This window comes from Tiliqua scincoides, chromosome 12, assembly GCF_035046505.1.
Source record: "Tiliqua scincoides isolate rTilSci1 chromosome 12, rTilSci1.hap2, whole genome shotgun sequence".
NCBI classification, from domain to species: Eukaryota; Metazoa; Chordata; class Lepidosauria; order Squamata; family Scincidae; genus Tiliqua; species Tiliqua scincoides.
The window spans coordinates 1,359,992-1,383,904 of record NC_089832.1 but is presented as its reverse complement, the minus strand read 5'-3'; the positions used below and the strand labels follow the sequence as shown (position 1 = coordinate 1,383,904).

General features: G+C 49.0%; 1 protein-coding gene across 4 annotated transcripts in view; it reads right to left on the bottom strand.

Annotated features, from left to right (window-relative positions):
* Positions 1-113: 113 nt before the first annotated feature.
* Positions 114-23,913, bottom strand: part of DLG3 (discs large MAGUK scaffold protein 3) — a 70,326-nt gene continuing 46,526 nt past the window's right edge. For all 4 annotated transcript variants that reach the window (XM_066640050.1, XM_066640051.1, XM_066640052.1 and 1 more), the window contains 11 exons: positions 12,344-12,458; positions 9,330-9,506; positions 8,906-8,981; positions 8,142-8,241; positions 5,695-5,736; positions 5,129-5,179; positions 4,872-4,973; positions 4,290-4,462; positions 3,852-3,961; positions 3,257-3,348; positions 114-2,510 (listed from right to left, as the gene is read on the bottom strand). In XM_066640050.1, the coding sequence (XP_066496147.1) occupies positions 2,404-2,510; positions 3,257-3,348; positions 3,852-3,961; positions 4,290-4,462; positions 4,872-4,973; positions 5,129-5,179; positions 5,695-5,736; positions 8,142-8,241; positions 8,906-8,981; positions 9,330-9,506; positions 12,344-12,458 (1,145 nt within the window). In that variant the 3' untranslated portion in view covers positions 114-2,403. The remainder of the gene's footprint in view (positions 2,511-3,256; positions 3,349-3,851; positions 3,962-4,289; positions 4,463-4,871; positions 4,974-5,128; positions 5,180-5,694; positions 5,737-8,141; positions 8,242-8,905; positions 8,982-9,329; positions 9,507-12,343; positions 12,459-23,913) is intronic.

Here is a 23,913-nt window from a genome sequence, read left to right as displayed (position 1 = left end):
CTTCACTTGCCCATTGCTGGCGTGTTGAGAGGTGTATTGACTATCATGACTGCCTCCCAAGATTCAATGCTTCAAGTGGCGCCCACCCAAAAAAATCACTTGCCAGGTGAGAGCTCATTGCAACGTTCTGTTTATTAAAAATATATGTCTCCTTGGAAGAAACACTGGTAGACCAACTAGTGTCATGATTGATACTTTCAGCTATGCCATGGAGTACGTAGGCCTTTCCTCCATGGGCCTAGAAGACAAGGTGACCGGCTATTAGAAAAGGAAAGGAGTTGGAACCAGGAGACTAGCCGCCTCAGAAGCTGCTTCTATTATGTATAGAAAGGACTTGCAGCACCAGCTGAACAGAGGGAGGCAGCAACAATTCCTCCTCCAGGGACTCATACATGGCAGCAGCTTCCTCATCTTTCTTGGCAGTCCCACCAGCAGGCAGCAGCTCCAGCACTACCAAAGTTCCACTTGAAGCTTCTTGCAACACCAACCAACATGGAAATGGCTTCTCATTTACCAGATTGAATCTCCGCAAGAGGACAGAGTTCACCCATATTTAACAAGGCCCGTGCACAAATCACACTGAATGAATGACACAGCTACCTACCAGCTATGGAGTGGGCAGCATCACCCTGCCACAATCAGGCCTGGTCCTACTCACTGTAGGACTCACTAGGATCAGGAACACTCAGCTCTCCTCCCATAACAGCCATTCACTCCATGGAAATCCAAAGTGTACAATTATCTGCTTCAAGCTTGGGGGGGCAGAGGCGAGACTATAAAGTGAGAACTCCCCCTCCCTTTGCCCAACAGGCAGGGAATTGTACCAAACTAGGAATGCTTGAATTCCCTCCCAGCACTTTCTGATCAAACTTGCTTTCGTGTTCAGTCATTGAACAAGAAACTCTTGTAACCAGTTTACACACCGACACACATGACTTAGAAGGGCACATCTCAAGGCTTCCCCAAAGCAGCTGCCTCAGTCCATGGAAGACTAACAGTCTGTGCCTCACAGAATCCCACCTGCACGTCTCTGACCGAAGAACTGCAAACAGGTTGGTAGTGAGGAGGGCAGGGACCCATCTCTGCAGCAGAAATTGTACAGATGGGGAAGACCTTTGTCTTGGTTGAGCCCTGATGATGTGCACACAACTCTGCTGATTCCCAGAGAAGTCAGCCCAGATTCCATGCTGTGGCTGCACGAGTGAGTCTCTCCAAGACACAACTTCTCTTCCTGTTGTCTGCTGTTTCTTCCAGCCTCTAACCACCTGGAATGCGATGTTCTTCCACCAGACAGAACAAGTCAGTGGGACAGAGCTTTAGTCTCTCTACAGGGAAGTGACCCCATCGCAACACAGAACAGCTGGTGTGCTCATTCCACATGTCCGTAGATTGGGTCTGGAGTCTATTTACAATGGAACAATCTTAAAAAATAAGTTAAAAAACTGGATTGTATACCCGTTCAGTTCGTTATTAAAATCAAAAGCTTGGAATAATGAAAAGCCAACACACCAACACAAACATGATTTTGGTTTAACACCAGCTTAAAAAAAACAAAAACAAAAAAGAAACCTCTCATGCAAACACATCCGGTGACATAAAACAATGTGCAAGTCATATGTAGCATTATCCAATTTGCTTTCTCGTACTCAAAACTGCTGTAACTTCACTTGTAGTTCTGGGTCCTCCGCTTGCTCCAGAGTCGCAGCACCAGCTTCTCCATTCTTGGAAAGCCACTGAGCAGCACCCAAGACACACTTGGTGCCACAATGTTTGCCCCTGGGCGCAACACTTTTCCGTGCCCAGTGGTCGAGACATGGCAGCAATACAATTCTAGCACTAACACAGTACCACTTTGAGCAGCCCCTCATGTTTTCTAGTCCATATATATAATATATATATTATATATAAATTACATATACAGATAAATAAATGCATTCTGTTGCCTTCCTTCAGTCACAGTGCTGGGTGATCACTGCATTCTTGGAAAAGCTGCCCCAGGCTGCCACAGTCCCTCCTTGGCATCTCTGGCGGGGGCACTGTTTGTCCAAGTCCCTTGCCGGGACAGCTCCTTGTGCCAGTCCTCAGCTGCCACCTCCTGTCTTCACTTCTTGATTTCAACGGCAGATCATAATTTTTTCTTTAGGAAAAAAAAGAACACACAAAACTCTCAAATGGGGTTTCTTTCCATTTCTAAGGGAGCAGCAGGAAGGTCCATGCAGGAATGGTGGGGGCAGTCACTTGATGAAGGAGATTGGTCCATCCCCAAAAAGAAAACAGGACTAGAAAACTCATTGTCAACCATCTAAAAAAGGGATAGGGATGGTCTTCACGCTCCCCCCTTGGGGCAGAGGGCTGGGGGAGGGGTCTCTGATCTTCTCACAAGTTGATTGGAGAATGGGAACTTCACAGTTTCTCAGGGGACGGGACCCAGATATAATGCCCAGATTGGTCCTCTATGATCTGTTTGATTTTGCTGTAAATCTCTTCCAGAGAGTCTCCTTGTACAATGGCTGCAAGGAAGAGACAAAAGAACAGAGTTCCTTACAAACATGAAGGAGACTAAACACCCGCTGAGCCCTTCAAACTCTAGAGCATGAACCTGTCCCTCAGTCAGGAATCGCACACAGCTCAAGCCACGCACCACTTCAAGTCTTCGTTCCTCTGTTTCTGTGGCACTGGACCAAAAGCAGAAAGTTTCAGATCCCACACCAACAGTGGCAGAGCCAAAATGGGCTTCTGTTTTAACTCTGGAAACCGCCAGCAGCCCTGATGCACATTATTTTGATCTTGCATTGTCTGTCCCCTTGGGACACCCTCCCCAATTCCGTTCACTCTGCAACACACCTAGCAAGAACTCTCAGCACTGTCTGAAACCAACTGGAGAAGAGGGCAGGTCCTGGGACTGTCCCTCAGGGTTGCCTCCTTGGACGGGCAGGTCACTGGAAACAGTCCTGACCTCCACCATAACCCAGCGCCAACTATTTCTTTTCAGAGGCTCTCCCAAGTGACGGAGTTGGGCTCTGGGCAGGGCCTGCAATGCTCGTGCCGGACTTGGGGAGCAGCAGCAGGTGGCAGCGCAGTCAGCAAGATCACTCTTTCCCCCACTCTTTCAAAACTTGGCCGGCATTTTTAAAATCCCAGAGGATCACAGCCAGGACACTTCTTCAGTTCCAGGGAACCCAGACATTTCCCCCACTATACATATTATTTGGGTCCTTACCAGTCCAACAATCAGGGGCAGTAAAACAATCCTCACCTGTAAAATACTCTCCAAACTCCTGCTCCAATTTCATGGCTTTGTCAAAGACCTTGTTGGCTTGCTCATACGTCTGCCTTCGGTTCATCTCCCTGCCAGTCAGATGACAAAAACCTCAGTGCAAAGGCACAGGCCCACACACATTTCCCACCACAATCTAAAGCATGTGAAGCTGGAACATGCTCTGCTGCAGCTTGTGGGGGGGAGGACTCTTGTACCAAGAAGCCAGAGAGCCTTTTTCTGCCTTGTGCAAACCCCAGCTCTCATCACCAGGTCAGATACAATCCGCTTGGGAAGAGCTGCTGAGGCCAGCAAACCAGCCCCAGGCCTCTCTCCCTCTGGGAAGCCCCACATTATCAGCCCCTGGAGCCGGGCAGTTTTACTACTAAGTATTCCCTCCCTAATCCCACCATTGCTGTCAACCAAGATCTAGCACTCTCAGGAACAAGCTCCCTGTTGCTGGAACCTCTCTCCACTCAGAGGAGAAAACCAGAGACAGAGGCTGTTCCTCCCTTGCATGGGGCGGCCACAGCCTCACTCCAACAGCCCCCAAGGCTGGCTTGCCTGCCTCTCTCCCAGACTCCACTCTACTTACATGAGTGCTTCGATGGATTTTGGCTTGATGAAAATGGCCACTGGGTACAGTTGTGCTTGCTGCAGCCTCTTGATCGCGTTGCCAGACACATCAAGGATGCAGTGCTTCCCCTGGAAGAGGGCAGGTCACTGGCTGTCACCAAGGTTTTCTACAGTACTCCCAACTTTCAGAACACTCAACAAGCTTTATCATTTGTATTCACACCCACTCGTCGTCCCCACCAGTTAATGGGCAGGTAGAGATTTCATGCCAGGCTTTTAGACCATGGGGTGCACTTGCTACTGGTTCTTTTGCTGGACATGGGAGCAGTCACTTCAAAAGCCTGGCATGGCAGCATTGGCAGGTGCCCCAAACCCGGCTAGAGCAGATTCCCTTGGCACTGTGCAGCCCATGAACCTTGGCCCCAGGCGCTGGGGAACTGGCCCAGGAGGTACTTACCCGCTCTGCTACTGCCCGCACAGACTGAATGCTGGTTCCATAGAGATTGTCATTGAACTGCCCAGCCTCAATGAACTTGCTGTCTTGGATGTCCTTCTCCATCTGCTCTCGGGACGCCACAAAGTGATAGTCTTGCCCATCCACCTCATTCTCACGCCGAGGCCTGGTGGTGTCTGGAAGAAAATGCAACAGGCCAGGATCAGGTCTTTCTGTTGGGTTGTGGACAGCAGTAGTTTTCCCTTTTGGACCCAGAATCCCCCTTTCTCCAGACCAAGAGGCCGCACAGCCAAGCAGGCTCTAACCAGTTGGATATGCTGCCAAGCAAGAGGCCCCACCTTCCAGGGAATCAGGAATGCCACCCCTCCCTGACCACCACACCCTTCTCAGGCAGTCTCTAAACTGTGGTCAAAGTGTAGGATCTACGGCTGTGGCTCTGCTAGAAGATACCCCCACCTATCCTTGAATTTGTTCACTCTAGCTCTGCAGAATGCCTCACATGCACTGAGCCTCTGAGGCAGGCCAGCATGCGCCCTCTTCCTCTGCTGCAGGAGCTCTAGACAGACAGCAGGGCTACTCGCTTACGTGGCACGCAGGAGCCAAACTTGTGCGGGAACTCGGAGATGAGGTCGTCATTGACGCGGTCCTTCATGGGTCCCAGAATGATGACTGGCCTCGCATAGTGAACTGCAAAGAGAGCCCAACGCTGAGAGCCTTGCAGCGCAGCCTCCGCTCCGCACACCAGAAGCCCCCACCCAGGCACACAGGGAGAGTCCGAGGCACCCCAGAGCTGAATTCGTTTCTGAGCTGCACCCTGCTCACTGGGGGGCAGGTCGACTTACTTTCTTGCCGCGTCACCGGTTCATATGACAGAATTGTGTCCTCCTGCCCTTCTGAAAGAGTGAAAAGGAAAGAGTCAACCTGTGAAGCTGTACTTGCTGCAGGAGCTCCACCAAGCAGCAGCTGTGAAGCATCCTTGTCACTTCGGGGTCTGAACCTCTGCGACCAAAGGGAAAAGACAGGCCACAAAAAGCATCAGAAGCGCCCTGCTGGATCAGGCCAAAGGCTAATCTAATCCAGCTTCCTGTCTCTCTCAGTGGCCTACTAGATGCCCCAGGGAGCAATGAAGACAACAAGATCCTGTTGCCATTCATTGCAATCCAGAAGAAGGGAAGCAGACAGGCTCAAGCCTGCACAGCATATCACGGTGAAGAGGGCATCTAGGCCAGGCTTCCTGCGTGAGACTAGACTTGCAGCAACACTGGATTCTTCCAATACTGGTCAAATGGTGGCCCAACCCCTCTGGCCTTGAAAGGCGTAGCTGAAGCCCTGAGTTCAAAGCAGGCAACCCTGGGAGTTAGGCAAGCAGTGCAACCTGGGAAAGGGGGGTGAAGGAGGATATACTTACTGGAACTGCTTTCACTGTCACTGGTATTTGATGTCACGCCCTCTGCAATCAAGACAGACAACCAGATTCAGTATATACAGATGGAACAAGAGGTCAGGACAGTCATAAAAAGCTGATAATGCCAGAAAGGGAATGGGAGAAGACTGGTGCAAGGGCAAGCCGGACAGACACCTAGGGACATGCTCTGGGCACGCACCACACTACAGTCTGGTGCACTCTTTGAGGCAGCTTGCCCCCCCCCCCACTTTAGAGGCAAACAAAAAGATTCCATTCCCAGATCTCCAGCTGGTCTTGTTTCTGGAAACACACACACCCAGCCTCCCTTAGCAGCTCAACTTCAGCAGGTCTACAGAGAGCAGCCCAGGTACAAGCAGGGTTGAAGCACAGACACACAGCTCTGATCCTAGCCTGCCTCCCTTTCCTAGTCCCAAAGGTACCGTCCTGCCACTGAAGCCTACAGAGAAGGAAAAGGCAAACCAGGCAGGGGAAGTCAAGACAGAGGCACCAGAGCCAGGGCTACCCCCAAGGCTACTCTGTGGGAGAAGAGGACTCCCAGACCACACTGACTAGGCAGAGCTCAGGGCCATCCCATCACTCACTTGCAACAGTCATGCAAGAGGTCCTGGGCTCTTCTATGAAAGGCCTCACTGCACTCGGGGGTGAGCTGTCCACCACGGACAGGTTCAGAAAGCCTGCTGGACACCTGCTGCTAAGTGGCTGGGTCAGGTGGTAAGCAGCCACAGCACGGCCAGGTGCAGGGGACACGTGGCTGCTCTGGGCACAGCCACATGTATGCTGACAACGGAAAGTGATCGTGTGCTGTGAAATTCCACTTACTCAGGTTCTTTGCGCCATAATAATCGTCACTTAACCCAGGGAAGTCCTGATTCACAGCCAGCCAGAAGGGGGAGAGGAAAAGGAGAGAGAAGGGGGGAGAGAAAGAGAGGGGGAAGAGAGACAGAGCCAGGAGAGCATTAGTGACAGGAGTGCAGAATGGCTGACAGCTACAACAGCAAGTGAAGTTAAAGCTCCTGACCAACACGTCTGCTCTGCACCTGCAGGCACCCAGGCTCTCTCCCAGAGGCCAACGTTCCAATACATTCCAGTACCTAAGGTGATCCTAGTTTTTTCTGGGACCACCACACTGCTCAGCTATTTCAGCTCCAGCATCAGGTAAAGACCTCTTCCAGCACCAATGTCACAGGTACAGATAAGAGCAAAAGCATCCCCCGCCCCACAGCTGCTGGGGAAACAGAGGTAAGAGGGGCAGGACCCCAGACTTTTCAGTCCTCAGGGGTCGCCCATCTAAGTTCTTTGTTCTCATGACAACAACTTCCTGAGGCTGCCAGGCAGCTGTAGGAATGAAATGTGCTGGTCCCAGTAACCAGCACCAGCTTGAAAGAGACCTTGCGTAGCAGTACCCCCGTCTATTGCACTGTTGACTACAGTGGCCAGTATGAGCGCAACATGGGGAAAGAACGGATTTGGCCCTGCTCCACAGAGAGTACAGCCTGGGAAGTTCTGAATGTGTATTGTGGAAATCCTCTTCAAGAGCCTTCAGAACCTGCCATGGGGCACTTCCAGATCCCCACCTCTGGCTCCAACACATTCAGTGTTTGCTGCTGGCACTTGGGCTCTTGGCGCTTTGCTGCACTCAAACCAATGAAATCATCGAAGGGCTCCCAGGCTGTGTGACCTCAGCAAGAGGAGTGAACAATGCTTTAGGAGCCCAAAGGGAGCCACACGCTGCCACACACGCTTATCCAATAAACATGACTCCAGACAGAACTCCCCACAGAACTTCAAAGGACAAGATCATCACCACCACTTCGTCTCCCTCAATTTCAGTGCTGCTTAGTCAGGACTCTCTCTTTGGATACAGCCCTGGGAAACACAAATAATCTGTGTGCAGTTATTTGCCCATCTAGCCCAACGAAGCTGCACCCTGGGGCAGGGCAGAGTTCCCCACTGCCCTAGAGCCTGCACTCGGTCCACTCTTCCCTAAAGGGCTGGTCAGATCCACATCTCACTCTTGCCCAGGCTTTACCTACTGATAGCAGGGAAGGAAAAAGGCTGGGTTGATACCCCAAGATGTGAGGACAAGGAGAATGTTCCAGAGCCAGCAGACCCCCACACCAAAGGGCAAGAATTTCAAGAGCGGTCGGACAGCAGAGGCAGGGAGAGCAAGGAAGACAGATTCACGGGAGACTGGGAATTGCCAGGAGCAACAAGGCCCGCACCAGTGGTGACTCCAACTCAAGACTACATCTTGTCTGGGGGGTGGGGGCTGAGCACTGCCTCAACACACCTGGGGGAAAGGTGACCTTCATGCCAGGGTCTGCCAGGCCTCCAGCTGCACGGGCCTCAGAGGCAGAAGGCCACTCCTCGCCCACCGCAGCCACAGGAGCCTCCCAAGCCGAGTGCTGAGCAGGGCAGCTGCTACTTACGTTCCTGTCCGCTGCTCTCCTGGGTCATGTTCTCTTTGCTCTTGTAAAATGGGAACTTTCGAGAGAGGCGGAAACTCTTTTTACGTTTCGTTTTGATCGACTGTGGAGAAGATGGAAGATGGAAGGAGGGGCAGAAAGAAACAAAACAAAAAACACAAAAAGAAAAAGAACAAACAATGGAGTTTAAAGCATGCAAGAAAAATTGAAATGAAGAGACAATGGTGATCAGTGTCAGGGAAGCCACCCCTCAAATGAAATCATGGACATTACACGCAAACGGGAATGTAAGAGGAAAATTAAATGCAGAGAAAAATGGGTTTAGGAATGGTGGAGGATGACTAGCCAGTCGGCATTCCCACAGCTGGCAACCATGACGTGTCCCTCACGGCCAAGGCAGCACAGTCAGAAGCGTCCCTGGCAGACCCCCTCTGCTCTTTTTCGGACTCCGCCATTCTCCATCTCCTCATTTTGAAAGTCCCGAGTTGAACTCTAGCGAGTCTGGGGTCAGCCACCAGCCATAGCTCCTGTGGAGAATCTGCCAGGACACCAGGGCAAGGCTGCAGGTGCACTTGTTTCTCTAAGGGCAAATCACAGCTGATGCGTCCTCAAGAGGGTTTTCTAGGAAGCTCACCCTACAAAGCCCACAAGATCATTTCCACTCTCACCTGAACCGGACTAGGTGTTGTTCCACCTTGGAGGGGATGCACTCAATATCATCACCCTTCCCACACCAGCCACCCACCACCCCCTTGACCAGCACTTACCCGGTTGGACTCTATCATTCCGGTCCGGGCATGGAACTTCACCGTTTTCAATCGTGCCCTTTCCTTCTTTTCCACTCTGAGCACACATCAAGAGAAAGAAGAAGTTCCAATGTCCAAGTACAAATTCAGTCCCACACTGATCCTCGCCTGCCCCCCTCTCTTCCAAGATGGCTTGCATGGAAGTTCGTGCCTGGAATGGGGCAAGGGAGGGGCAGCACTTTCCCTGCCTAGCTGGGCACGAGAGGGGGACACTTCTGTTTAACGACAAGGGCCAAAGCCACTCACTGCCACTCCCTTTTGGGCAATGTTTAGAAGGTCATTCCTGGCACCATCAAAAGAGAGCGGCGCACAGATTGGCCACAGTGGACATGACTAGGAGGCAGTGGCAGCAGCAGGGGGTCCTGCTCCCAGAACACACACACACCTCTTCTTGCTGGGGATGACTCCAATCTGCTCGCTCTCTCCATGAGGTGTCACAAGCCTTGCCTGCCACCACTCGTCATCAGAGGCATTGATCACGTGCAAGATGTCCCCGTAAGAAAAACTGAGTCCCTGGCTGGGCAGGCAGCTGTCCCGAGTGCGATCATAGTCAAAGAGAGCCCTGAGAGAGAGGAAGAGAATGTCAGTGAAGCCCTCTGGAGGACCAGAGTCTTTGCTCACACTAGATGTCTGGATCCGTGCCTGGAGATAGGGCTGCATAATGCAAAGAACATTTCAAACTCTTCTTTAAGAACTCATGGAGAACTGGGGAAGTGCCAAGTGACTGGATGCCAGGGAGCGAGGCCCCCACCTTCCAGAAAGGGAAAAAGGTACCTGGGCAATTGCCAGCTGGTTAGCTTGATGCTGACACCTGGGAAGGTGGCCATGTTTGCCAAGAGCCAGGACATTTTCCTTCAGAACAAATCTTGCCAGACAACCCTCATAATTTGTCATAATCTGATCATAATTTCAAGATATGGGAGGACCCAATTATCACACAGGTTGCCCTGACAACAATGCCACTTCTGCTGAGGCATCACTTCACAGAGGAGCGACTGACAGGGGCTCTGCAAAGTGACACCTCAGCAGAACAGGTGCTGCTGAAAGGGTGGTCCATATGATAATCAGGCTCTCACAGTACCGTGCCAGCTTCTCTCTCTCTCACCCCTCTTGTTGCCCCTTCTCCTGTACCATTACTTGCCTTCTGAGGCAACCTTCCATCTGTCCCTCCCAGCTCCTTGGTAGAAGTGGTTTCCCTGAAAGGGCAGTCCCCATGATAACCAGGCTCTCCCTGTGCCACCCTTTCAGCAGTGTCTCCTCTGCCAATGAATGTAGCTCAGCAACCGAGAGTACCTAATGGTGAGAGCCTAACTATCATGCTGGTCAGATAAAAAGTTTGCACCAGCCGCATCTGACTCGCAGGCCTTACGTTTGACATCCCTGCTCTGGGGAATGAGAACAGAATTCAGGATGATCTTGACAAGATGGAAAACTGGGCACATGCAACAAAATGCACTTCAACAGGGATAAATATAAGGTAAGAAAATCAAAAATAAACATATAAAACTGGGGCACTTGCCTGAGCTGTAGTACATGTCAGTGAAGAAGAATCATGTCAGTGTCCACCTGCCCACCATAAAAGGAGGGTACTGAGGGGCTTTAGGGGTTGTCTGAGTAGGCTCTTTGCCAGTGCCTGAGCTGGCTGACCTCCATGTGTAGCCCTTTTGCACAAACATACTGGACACTGAATCATGTCAGTGTCCACCTGCCCACCATAAAAGGAGGGTACTGAGGGGCTTTAGGGGTTGTCTGAGTAGGCTCTTTGCCAGTGCCTGAGCTGGCTGACCTCCATGTGTAGCCCTTTTGCACAAACATACTGGATTTTTCTAAAAACAGATTTAGTGAGTTTTTTGAAGCAGTGAAGGCTGTTGCTACCAAGAAATGCAATGTCCTCACTGGTTTAACAGGCACTACTCCTAGGCAACCCTCCTTCTTATAGCTGGATGAGTGCTCTTAAAGGTCTCTGTCACCTCCTCTTACAATCCAAGTTACGTGTGAGACTCCCTCAAGACCAGTTTTATCTTCCCATTTTAGGAATTCTACCTTTAAACACTAGAAGGGGTACCTTCAGCTGCAGTTTTCAATGACAGGTATTGGAGTGCAATACTATCTCAGGTATCCTCCCAAAGGGTGTGCTGTTGCCAAGCTCAGAGATTCACTCAGAGCTCTGGCCAAGAAATCCAAGGAAGTGCCTCAGCCCAGGCCAGAATGCAGGGTCTGACTGTCGTGCAACTCCATACAATTCTGCAGCAAGCCTTGTAATTATCGCTACCTGCAGCATGACAGACCATTCCGTAAGTTTCAGTCAAATCGTGCTCGAAACTACCCCACCCATTAGGGCTGGGCCTCTATTCCAAATGCAACAGAACTTGCAGACTGTCATCTCCACCACCGGAGCAATCAAGAGTGTATTGCACAAGACATATCAACACTTAACAAGTAGGAGTCCTTACTGAACAGGGAATTCTAAGAGGCAGACTGAGAAAGTCCAAAAGGGTCCCTCCATAGAGGTGGGGACTCCAGAGGATACACCCACCAGCAGCAATGCACAAAACAAGCCAGTCAGGTCCATGTCTAGCATGAGCCAACAGCTCTAAGCCACAAAGCTGGCCAGGGCTTCTAAGCACGAGTGCAATGGAATTAGAATGCTTAAGCCCAGAGTCTCCCACAAATCTGCAGAAAGGCTCGGGGACTGGAAAACTCCTGCCTGTGCCGACTGCTTAGGCACAAAGACCTTCCTGGGGCAACGGATTTGCTGGCTCTCCTCTCCCAGCAGGCTTATCTGAACATGCCATAGGTAACGAGGCAGGAAGAAAAGGGATGAAGCAGCACCACTGCTGCTTCAGGCATATCCTGCTCCTAACTCCGCTCTGTCCAATTAGCAAGCTCAAGGCAATAATCCTATTTAGAGCTCATCCCCCTTCTAGGCACTGAAGAGGCAGAAGACACTCCACAGAGAAATTCCTGCAGGCACAGTGAACACTGGGGCTCTGAACACTCTTCTTTTCCATGAACAGAAGGCAAGATCTATGCAACTCTTTTGGTTCCCGCAGGGCAGCAGTGCACCTGGAAATAGTGGTGCAACAGCAGGCTGGCACAGAGTCAAAGGACTGCCCGCTCTGAAGGGCTGGAAGCAACTCTCCAAAGCACAACCCAGTAACTGCTCAGGTGCTGGGCTATGCTGCCGCCAAAGGAGACCCTGCTACCCACAACAGGCAAGATAAGCCAAGTAGGCCTTGGACGCACAAACAGCATTTCCAGAAAAGGGCACCAGAAGCCATTTCTCTGAAGGGAAAAGGGGAATCACAAAAAACCCAGACAGTCCAGAACTGTGCTCTGGAACAGTCTCAAGAGCATCCCTACGTGTTCCCTTGCAGGCAGGCTGGTTATTTTTCTTACCGGACATAGAGAGACCGCTTTTCGCTCGTCCGGAGTGAGCCAGATCCTGAGCTCATGCTGCTGTTCATCATCTGTTCTCTCAAGTCGTGGATCTTAGACTCAAAGCGGCTGTACTCTACAAACAACAAGTAAGAGAGTTAGTACAGGGAGGAGACTGGCATCGAACAACCCTCGCCACTCATCTCCCCATTCAGCTGAAACACAAGGGATCATACACATTTCCTATTCAAGGGGCAAGCAACCCATCCCTTACGCATCCACACACACACCTTGTCAAGACCTGTTATTAACTCTCAAGGACCAGCTGAGAACTGGACAATGTACAGTATACCAGCTAACCAGCAACACAATGCAACAAGCAGTGGGAGGAGGCTCAGCAGGCAGAGATTCAGTGTGTGCTCAGAAAAGCCATCTCATCTACCCTGAGCCTCTTACCAGCATCTGTCATGTTGCAACTGGCCTCCCAGTCCAGGTTATGCTGTATCACCTCCCAAACTGGTGGTGACATTGTGGCCAGTTACTTCTGGTGGTACTTCCAATATCTGGACCATGTAAAGTGGTACAGTTGGGACAAATGTTGAAAAACGCTGTACTAGAGGCTGTGCGTCTTCTCCAGGCTTCTATTTGCTAACATGTACAGGGTCCGTCTATCACCTGAAAACTTCTCTTTCCAATAGATGAAACAAAACCATCTGTACAATCACAATCTGTACAAATCATACTTCTGTGTGTCTTGTGCAGAAGCAGTATTCAGAACACTCTAAACTCAAGTGCCTTGTGGCACCTTAAGGACTAATTAACTGCGACAAAAGCTTTTACTAGCTCCATTGGCAGATTCTGTATAGTACACAGAGATATATTTTTTTTAAACAACAGGGTCAAAAGGCTGTGAAATACAGAGGAGAGGAATAGGTCTGCGACCTCTCTGCAGTTCATTAATAGCCTTTATTGACCTGGGACCACAATATTTAAAGGACCGTCTCTCCTCATATTAACCTACCCACCCACTTTGTCGGCCAGGCAACAGCTTGCATTTGTCTCACTCAAATGCTGCTTCTGGAAGAAGATCAGTATCTCCATCAAGACCAAATTTTGCCTCTGCTGAACACTGATCCTGCCAATTTTCCTATATGGATTGGAAACATGGACTCTGCTCAAATCAAACATGCTCTAAGTCTTCCAAATGAGATGCTTGAGACAGATCCTGGGCATCTCTCTTCGTAATTGCCGCTGTAGCGAGACTATTCGAATAAGGTGCTATCATCAACCACCAGTTGAAGAACAAATCCAAAAGTGCAGGCTGCAATGGTTTGGCCAGCCAGCCGCCACACAAGAGAGTGACCTCCTTATTGGAGGGTTCAGTGGGCAACACCAAAGAAAATGTGGCTCAAACAGATTGAGGAAGATCTAAAGAACCAGTGATTGATCATCGACAAGGCTAGAAATATCACCAACAATCACCAAGACTGGAAGTATGTCATGAATGACACACACATACCAGCGGCACCTACAACAGTATACTGGCTGAGAGAAAAACCTGATCCCCCAAGTGCCAGCGAAGGACTGAAGAAGACAACCTTATTGGACCATCAGAGGTCCTGCTCAGCATTTTTTCTTTCTAAGGTGCTGGGGGGGGGGCCGGGGCGGGGAATATATGACAAAGCCCTTGTGGTTGCAGCCTCCAGACTTTGCATGTCTCTTGCCTGGTAAGCTTCCACCACCTGATCAATTTTGGGGTTTTTTTTTTGCTTAAGTAGGCATTGCAGTTAAATTAATGCCCCGTGAGTGTGTGTTTTCCCCTACTTTGCAATTGGTCCCAGCTGATTATTAGATTTTGGATTTTGTTATGGATTGTTTTATAGCTACTGTTTATGGTAATATTTTTCAATTGATGCAAGCCACCTGGAGAGCCTCTTCGGGGAGAGAAAAGCAGGGTACAAACTGCCAGACATACAAAACAGAATGACCCATCAACAAACACAGTCGCTAGTAAGAATAACTCTGTAGTACAGCATTAAAGGTTTGATTTCTCTTTTCCTAGATAATAAGAGCTGACTTGATAAGCGATTCCATCTGCACTGCTTTTCAGAAGTTGTTTAGAGATAGTCTGTTCCTCAGTTAAAAGATTAGAGTTGTAACTATGTAAACTTCAGAACATACCTTCTGGCTATGTTCCAGGACATTCCATGAAACTCACTGTCAACACCACCAACTGGGAACACTTCTAGGCCACAAATATTTCCAAGGATACAAGAGGACTAGCAACTGAAACGAGGTCAACTTTTAAAACATATATGCTATGGATACATATGGTTTAAGCAGTATACAGCCAGTTCAGACGTTTCAGTTTTGGCAGGTATACAATGTGGGCCTAACTGAACTGAAATGTTAAGTGCTGAAGTGGCCTTAAGGACTGCAGAAACTATAATGCACAGAACAACCAGGTTGGTCACACTTTAGGTGTTGAGGAGCAGCAGCATCAGTGACCTGTGTCCTCCTACCCCCCAGGAAAGAGTGTACAACTCTTTGCATAAGGTCACTGAGGCTGCTGCCAGGGTCACCTAGACAATCAAGCAATGCACTGTTATCAAATCAGTCACTAACTTCACAGCTACCACTGCAGCCAGTAGGTAGGCCACAGTCAGGTCCTGAAAGTACTTATGTCTCTCCCAAGGCAAGCTGCCTGGTTGCTAGGGCAACAGTGACACTAGGGAGACAGGTTCTGGGCTGCATGTGCCATAAGGCAGGCTCCAATAGAAAGAAGAGTCACTGCCAATGATGATGTGGTAGCAGCAAGATGCAAGGGTAAAAGCTCTGTCTCCAAAGCCACTAAAAAAGGCAGTCCTGTGAAGAGCTAGAGGAAACAGGTAATGTATAACCCCCTCCACTCTCAAAGCTAAGCTGAGACAACAGGGGAAATCTCTCCAGGCTGGGCAATAGGATCCTCCCCATGCAGACGGAGAGGAATGATGCTGAAACCTAGCAAGCTGGTGTCAGGGGTACAACCAGGGAGGAGTCCCTCTCCAAGCTGAGCCTGGAGCCAGGGAGCCCCATATTACATATCAAAGTTAACAGCATGTACGGATACAAAGAGGGCTCTACAGCACACCTTCTTCAGTATGACAATGTATTTCTGTTTCAGGGAATTACAGAATGACACAAGCGCATGATATAATCCGGCTGAAACCAATTCAAGTCATTTCATTGCGCAGAAGCAAGAATGAATAAAGCACACTGGAGCTTGCTTGAGAAAAGTTACCCTAATATTTTCTGCCTCCTGGGAAGTAGCCCTTGGGCCTCTGACAAGCTGGGAAAGGTCATGCTGAATCACAGGCATGGGCACAAGGGGCCGATCCATGACAGTTTGCTGACAGGAATAGCACGCTCCCTCCTTTTCTCCCTATTAAAATCACAACCCCAACTCTTTCAAATCTCTCCCCTCTGTTAGGAAGAGAAGTAGAAAAGCAGTAGTCATTTTGCCTTCCTTACTGTGCAGGCCGTTCATGGCAGGGGCTGTGATGCCCCAAGAACCATTCACAATGTGTCACCTGAAGCAGCCTGCTTCACCCTGCTTCCAAGCAAACCAGAACTGTACAAATATGAAAATTATATTGTTTCAATAAGAAACTTGATTCATTAACTAAAGGCTTACATGAGAAAGTGGTAAAGTTTACCTCTACGTACTAACCCAGAGTCTTAGCACTGCCTTCACAGGCAAGAGAGAACAAATTCACTTCTTTACAAACAGAGAGGTCACAACAGAGGTCATTGTTCAGGAACGCAAAGTTGTCTTCTCTTTGGAATACCAAGGAGTCAAAGACTTCCCAGAATTCTCCTTTTTGCCACAAAGCACTCTACCACTGCAATACTTCTTTCACTCCACTTGCTTCTTCATTAGGGACTATTCATCCAGACAAAGTTGCTGCCACAGTCAGTGATGCCAAGTCCTACCAGTTTATGCCAAGTTCTGTCATGTTTAGCATCTACTTAAAACCTCATTTCCAAGAGTTTTTGATAGCACTGTTTGTTTACAAAACGCTTATGGCCTTTGTAGCTACAAAGCACTTAACCAGTTACTGTAGGTGGCCTCTTAGCTTTTGCATTTCCATGCAACACGGAAGTGTAACACAGCAATCTAAGCCAGTTCTTTCACTAAAAAAAGGAAGAAGCAACTAAAAAGACTTTTTTCAGCTGAGACTGCCCCTTTTGCTATTTACACATACAAAAGCATGCCATAAATCTGACTGCCACACACAAACATGATGCTGCAGGGCAGGCGGAAATCAAATTCATGCTTACCACTGAATTGCAGTCACCTTCAATGACTGGACAGGGGAACAGGGGAGGGCACGAGGACAAGCAGCTCAGCTCACGTGTGGCAGCAACAATGGCTAGGACAGAAAGTCAATATTTCTACCCCTCCTCCAACATGGACCATTTTAACCATGCTAAGATTTAGCAGCAATGTTTCCTCATCTCTTAAAGAGTCACAACATGAACCACACAAAGTGAAGCACAGCTTCCAATGGCAAGTAGACTGGTTACCAAATTTAGTGCAAACATTTGTAAGTGAGACCAACATCAATACACTAGCCTTGTCAGTGTGCAGACAATACAATCACTCGAATGACAGACTGAGTTTTTATTTCAAGAAACAAAAGTGTTCTCTCTTGCAATTGCAGAGAAAACCAAGAAAACCACAGCCAGTTTTGGTTTAGCAATTGGGAACTAGAGAGTCTCTGGATGGATGGAGAGTTCAGTGTCAAGGAAAAGGAACCTCGGCACTGGGCCCTCCAAGCCCCTCTGCGTGTTGCCCTCAAACCTCCTTCAAAAACACAGAAACAAAAGTTAAGAATCCTTTTTAACTAACTAACATAAATACTTACCTTGGCATGCCATGTTATTCCTAATGCAGAATTTACTGTGTTCTAACTGAAAGCTTTAGACTCTGTGGGCTCCCTTGATAAATATTCACTGCCATAATGAAAGTTATTTTTATGGTTTCTTTATTTGCATACTCTGTGCTGATCTTTCCCCTGGCAGCATCAAGTAAATTTACCAGTATGACTCAGTTTGCCAAACAGCATTAACACTGGGAAATATGATAGTTTGGCTAAGTCAGTTTTGAAAACAATATTTTTATACTGATGAAGAAAAAACAATTGGGAAAAGAAAAGAGAAGGAGCTTGCCCAGCACTGTAGAAGATTCTCTGAGAAGGCATGGATCAGAGCTTGCAAATACCATTACCACCCTTATGTTCAGGTCAGCTTGTTCCCGCATCATTAGCTGTGTTTATCTTCATTAGTGTCCTGCTGATCACGCAGGATTCCGAAACTATCACAAAATCCAAGAGAATAGCAAGTAATTGTTGGGATTTTCAATCAGTTAACGCACATTTTAATGGTTGCACACTAGAGAAGTGGCACATGCTTTGTCTTAGCACAACTACCCAGATCACTACAGATCTGCATTACTTACCCTAGCCAGATACCACCACAACTGGTGGATAGAGCTGGGTCAGGAATAAGCCAAACTGGAGATGAGGCAATTCCTTTAATGTGGGCTGCCTTCGGTCAGGGCTTCCACTCCAAATTCCTCAAGCAAAGAGCCACTGTTCAGCAAGGAAGGAAGTGTGCATCCTCTCAAGTTCAGAGAAAGCATCCCCCAAATGAATCCTCTGATGCTAGTTTCACCATTCACACTCTCAAGGTAAGGGTGACCTACCGGCACAGGAGTAATTCGAGTTACAGCATGCACTATCTGTACTCAGCAAAAACAGAATAGCCGTGGCAAGGGTGGAGGAAGGGAGTAGGTTTAACATTAACCACAGACAAGATTAGCATAAGCCTCTCACTGGTAGGACAGCAGTTCCCAGTGACTCCTTCTGCTATGCGAGAACTCTCTGTTAGTTAGATCCTGCTCAAGTGTCAAGCGCCATCCATGAAGGGCCTTACAAAGCTAGACACATTTCTGGCTATCAGCCTTCAAGAACAGCACATGCAAAAAGACCTCAGATGTATTCCGAATTGGAGAGATATTGTAAGAGCCCAAGAAGTTTCAGGTAGAAATTTCTGAGTTAGAACAGTAGTACTGAAATGGCGTGAAATCCTCACTGACAAACCCAATGAATTCCAATGGAATCACATTTTTTTTTTTTAACTTGCACTGAAGCCAAGGTATGCTCAGATTCCAAAATGCTGATCTTGTTCATTTGATGAGCTGCAGATACCTGTAGTTGAAAGAGTACTGTATTGACATCTTAAAGCTCAAACTACTGTATATGCATACAAAGGGGAAGAACTGAGGTTGCAGGAGGCCTGAAATAATGAAGACATACTAGGCATCGAGACTAACTAGGTATCAAAGCCTAGACCATCTGTAAAAAGCAATATATGTAGTTAATCGTGAGCTTTGTATTGGCAACCTTCAGTCTCAAAAGACTCTGGTTATCACGCTCTGAAAGGTGGTTCTGGCACAGCGTCTAGTGTGGCTGAAAAGGCATCTTGAGCTAGGTATCCGTTTAAGGATACCCCGATCCGTTTAAGGATAACCCGATCCCGGGTTTCGGCATCTTGAGCTAGGTATCCATTTAAGGGAGTGATGTCTTTCTGGAAGTTCGAAGTCAGAAGGCTTTCTGTAAGCAATGCTGGGGAGAGGTCTTCACAGTACTAGGCAACCTTCAGTCTCAAAAGACTATGGTATCGCGCTCTTAATGGTGGTTCTGGAACAGTGTCTAGTGTGGCTGAAAAGGCCAATTCGGGAGTGAGGCCAATTCGGGAGTGAGGTCTTCACAATGCATAGGCTTATAAACAATCATGTCAATCTGTGTTGTGATTGAATTAACAGTTCCCCCGAGCCTGAATCCCATCCAGGATGGAGCCCCTTTAAGTGGTGCCACTACAGGAGATTTGTGTCCAGACCAAAGATTCAGGCTTCCCACATGCACTGGAATCCCACCATCCTATCCTGATATGATAGAATATGTTTAATCATCTCAGACATCAAAGGCTTCCCACATGAATCCTGCAATCCCTTTTGGATTTGAGCCTGTTTCAGCAGTTTCAAGCCAGAAGATCAGTTCCATACTTTCCTCACATGAGTTTGGATACCAAAAACCTTTTTTAGATAAAGGTTTAATATTTTCACTGAATAAGGTAAGGAAGAGAAAAACCAGCTAGAAGCATTCCCTTGGTAATGCTGCTGTCAACAAGGAACTGAAGGATTGGATGTTCTTTCTGCCCCCAAGGCACATAGTATGCATGGGGTTTCCCCCACCTGAGTGCAAGAGCAGGACACTCAAAGCAACTCTCTAAGCTTCCAAAATATGTGGTACATGATGTAGCCACAAGGCAGTGGAGGTTTGGAATCAGAGTTTTCCTTCTCTTAGATGTCTCCCTATTCAACTTCCTGATAGCCACAAACCCCTCTCGTGCCCCTCCCCCTGCATCCCGTTTGTCTCGCCACTGCTCCCTATTCAACTTCCTGATACACACAAACCCCTCTCGAGGCTTCAGGAGTCAACCTCGAGGCAAAATCAGGAGCCGGAGTCCCTCAGGCAGTTTGTGGCTGCACACAGTCACGTTCTGGCAACTCCTGCAACGCCGCTGGAACCAACCGTATTGGCCTCTGCCTTTCCATTGGACCATTTCAGCGACGTGGAGAGGGGGGATTTGCTGCATGGGAAACAGTCTATCCTCCATACCTACTTTATCCAGGCTTCGCGCACTGGAGAGGACACTCCAACTTCGCCATACGGCGTCGGCACAACACGGGAAGCAGCAGTTACCGGTTATAAGTCTTCGCTCGATTGGCGTAGGGCATGATGCCAGGGGCTGCTTCTGACGGTGGGAGAGATCATTGCATCTCATTGGGCAGCTACCGCCCGCCTTAAGCTGGGCAGTCCCCAGCCAGTAAGGTGTTGCCTCGCCACGGTCTGTTAACCTCACGGGGTGCGTGGGGTTTAGGGTGAAAACCGACAAGCAGATCGACAACTCTGCACCATGCAATAGAAAACAGAAAACTCCTGCCCTAAAGCTGGGCACCTGGAACGTAAGGACAATGACACCTGGCTTCTCTGATGACCTGCAAGCAATAGACGATGCACGCAAAACAGATGTCATCGACATGGAGCTGAGCAGACTGCAGATGGACATCGTCGCCCTTCAAGAGACTAGGCTGCCAGATTCCGGATCTGTCAAGGAGCGAAATTTCTCATTTTTCTGGCAGGGAAAACCACCAAACGAAACCAGGGAACATGGTGTTGGCTTTGCGGTCAGAAATACCCTGCTGAAATCCATCATCCCACCTACTGTGGGAAGTGAAAGAATTTTGTCCCTGCAGCTCCAGTCATCAGCAGGACCTGTCACTCTCATCAGTGCTTATGCACCGACTCTGTCGACTCCAGCAGAAGCCAAAGACAAATTTTATGATGACCTGGCCACCACTATCAAGAAGATCCCCGTAAAAGAGCCATTGTTCATCCTCGGCGACTTCAATGCTAGAGTTGGTGCTGATAACAGTTCGTGGCCCACTTGCTTAGGTCAGTTCGGCACTGGGAAGATGAACGAAAATGGCCAACGCCTGCTAGAGTTTTGCTGTCATCACGGTCTCTGTGTCAGCAACACGTTCTTCAACATGAAGCCCCAACATAGAGTCTCTTGGAGACACCCAAGATCAAAGCACTGGCACCAGCTCGACCTGATTCTCACCAGACGCTCCAGCCTTCCCAGCATCAAGATCACACGCAGCTATCAGGGTGCTGCCTGCGACACCGACCACTCGCTGGTGTGCAGCAGAGTGAAACTGCAAACAAAGCGACTGTACCACACAAAAAAGGAAGGAAGACCTCGCACTGATACGAGCAAGACCCGGGATCAGAGAAAAGTGGAGGAATTTGCACGAGTGCTTGAGGAATCTCTTCCAGGCCCAGTTGATGCAAACGCATCCAACAGATGGGAACATTTCAAGAATGCCGTTTACAACAACGCCTTGTCCATATTTGGCAAGAAGACCAACAAGACGGCAGACTGGTTTGAAGCCCACTCTGAGGAGTTGACACCAGTCATTGAGGAAAAGAGGAGAGCTCAAGCAGCATACAAGGCCTGTCCCAGTGAGCGCAACCTGCAGGTCCTCCGAGCTGTTCGCAGCAAAGTCCAGCAGACTGCCAGGAGATGTGCTAACAACTACTGGCTCCAGCTCTGTTCCGAGATACAGATAGCAGCTGACACGGGCAACATCAAGGGGATGTATGATGGTATCAAGCAGGCCCTAGGTCCAACACAGAAGAAAATTGCCCCTCTGAAGTCTGCAGCAGGTGAGGTCATCCAGGATCGGGCGCAGCAGATGGAACGCTGGGTGCAGCACTACTGAGCTATATTCCAGAGAAAATGTAGTCACCGAAGAAGTGCTGAACAACATTGAGTGCCTGCCTGTGCTGGAGAAGCCTGACAGTGAACCAACCCTAGAAGAACTTCACGTGGCCCTGGACTCCCTTGCCTTTGGCAAGGCACCTGGAAAAGACAGCATCCCTGCTGAAGTCCTAAAGTGCTGCAAAGAAATCATCGTCACTGAGCTGCATGAAATCCTTTGTCTCTGCTGGAGAGAAGGTGGAGTACCTCAAGACATGAGGGATGCAAACATCATCACGCTGTACAAGAACAAAGGCGACAGGGGTGACTGCAACAACTACCGTGGCATCTCTCTCCTTAGCGTTGTAGGAAAGTTGTTTGCCCGAGTTGCACTAAAGAGGCTCCAGGTACTTGCAGAGAGCATTTATCCAGAATCACAGTGCGGATTCCGAGCCAACAGGTCCACCACTGATATGGTATTCTCCCTTAGACAACTGCAGGAGAAATGCAGGGAACGACGACAGCCACTCTTTATAGCCCTCATAGATCTCACAAAGGCTTTCGACCTGGTCAGCAGGGATGGCCTCTTCAAGATTCTCCCCAAGATTGGATGTCCACCCAGGCTCCTCAGCATCATCAGATCCTTCCACAAGGACATGAAGGGCACTGTTGTCTTTGATGGCTCCACATCAGACCCCTTTGACATCCGAAGCGGCGTGAAGCAGGGCTGTGTTCTTGCACCAACCTTGTTTGGGATCTTCTTCGCTGTCCTGCTGAAGCAGGCCTTTGGAACTACAACAGAAGGCGTCTATCTCCGGATCAGATCAGATGGAAAGCTCTTCAACCTCTCCAGACTGAGAGCAAAGTCCAAAGTTCAGCTGAAATGTCTGCGTGACTTCCTCTTTGCCAACGATGCAGCTATCACTACCCACTCTGCCAAAGATCTCCAGCAGCTCATGGATCGTTTTAGCAAAGCCTGCCAAGATTTTGGACTGACAATCAGCCTGAAGAAAACACAGGTCATGGTTCAGGATGTGGACTCACCTCCCTGCATTACAATCTCTGCACATGAACTGGAGGTTGTCCGTGACTTTGTGTACCTTGGCTCAATGATCTCCGACACTCTTTCTCTCGATACCGAGCTAAACAAACGCATCGGTAAAGCAGCTACCACGTTTTCCAGACTCACAAAGAGAGTCTGGTCCAACAAGAAGCTGACGGGACATACCAAGATCCAGGTCTACAGAGCTTGCGTCCTGAGTACACTTCTGTACTGCAGCGAGTCATGGACTCTTCACTCACAACAGGAGAGGAAACTGAATGCTTTCCACATGCGCTGCCTCCGACGTAATCTCGGCATCACCTGGCAGGACAAAGTTCCAAACAACACAGTCCTGGAACGTGCTGGAATCCCTAGCATGCATGCACTACTGAAACAGAGACGCCTACGTTGGCTCGGTCATGTCATGAGAATGGATGATGGCCGGATCCCAAAGGATCTCCTCTATGGAGAACTCGTGCAAGGAAAGCGCCCTACAGGTAGACCACAGCTGCGATACAAGGACATCTGCAAGAGGGATCTGAAGGCCTTAGGAGTGGACCTCAACAGGTGAGAAACCTTGGCCTCTGAGTGGCCCGCTTGGAGGCAGGCTGTGCAGCATGGCCTTTCCCAGTTTGAAGAGACACTTGGCCAACAGTCTGAGGCTAAAAGGCAAAGAAGGAAGGCCCATAGCCAGGGAGACAGACCAGGGAAAGACTGCACTTGCTCCCAGTGTGGAAGGGATTGTCACTCCCGAATCGGCCTTTTCAGCCACACTAGACGCTGTTCCAGAACCACCTTTCAGAGCGCGATACCATAGTCTTTCGAGACTGAAGGTTGCCAACTAGTGGTACATGTGCAACTGCACAGAGACCATAAAGAAAAACCTCCACCTATCTTGACCTATGGCTGCAATTCATTGGTCAACAGGTTCCACCACCAAAGTTCATTTTGATCTAGTAACTATTGATAGTTACTAGTAACTAGTAACTATCCTCTGTTTCCAATAGCTAGTTCAATATAGAGCGATTCTCAAACAGTGAGTCATGACTCAGTTTTTGGTGGTTCACAAAACAAACAGGGCAGATTAGGCTATGTGCATCAAGGGTTAAACAAGTTGCTAACTGTGGGGGGGGGGGGAGGACAGCTTTGCTGCCCAAACACCATTATAGCCATACCCTGA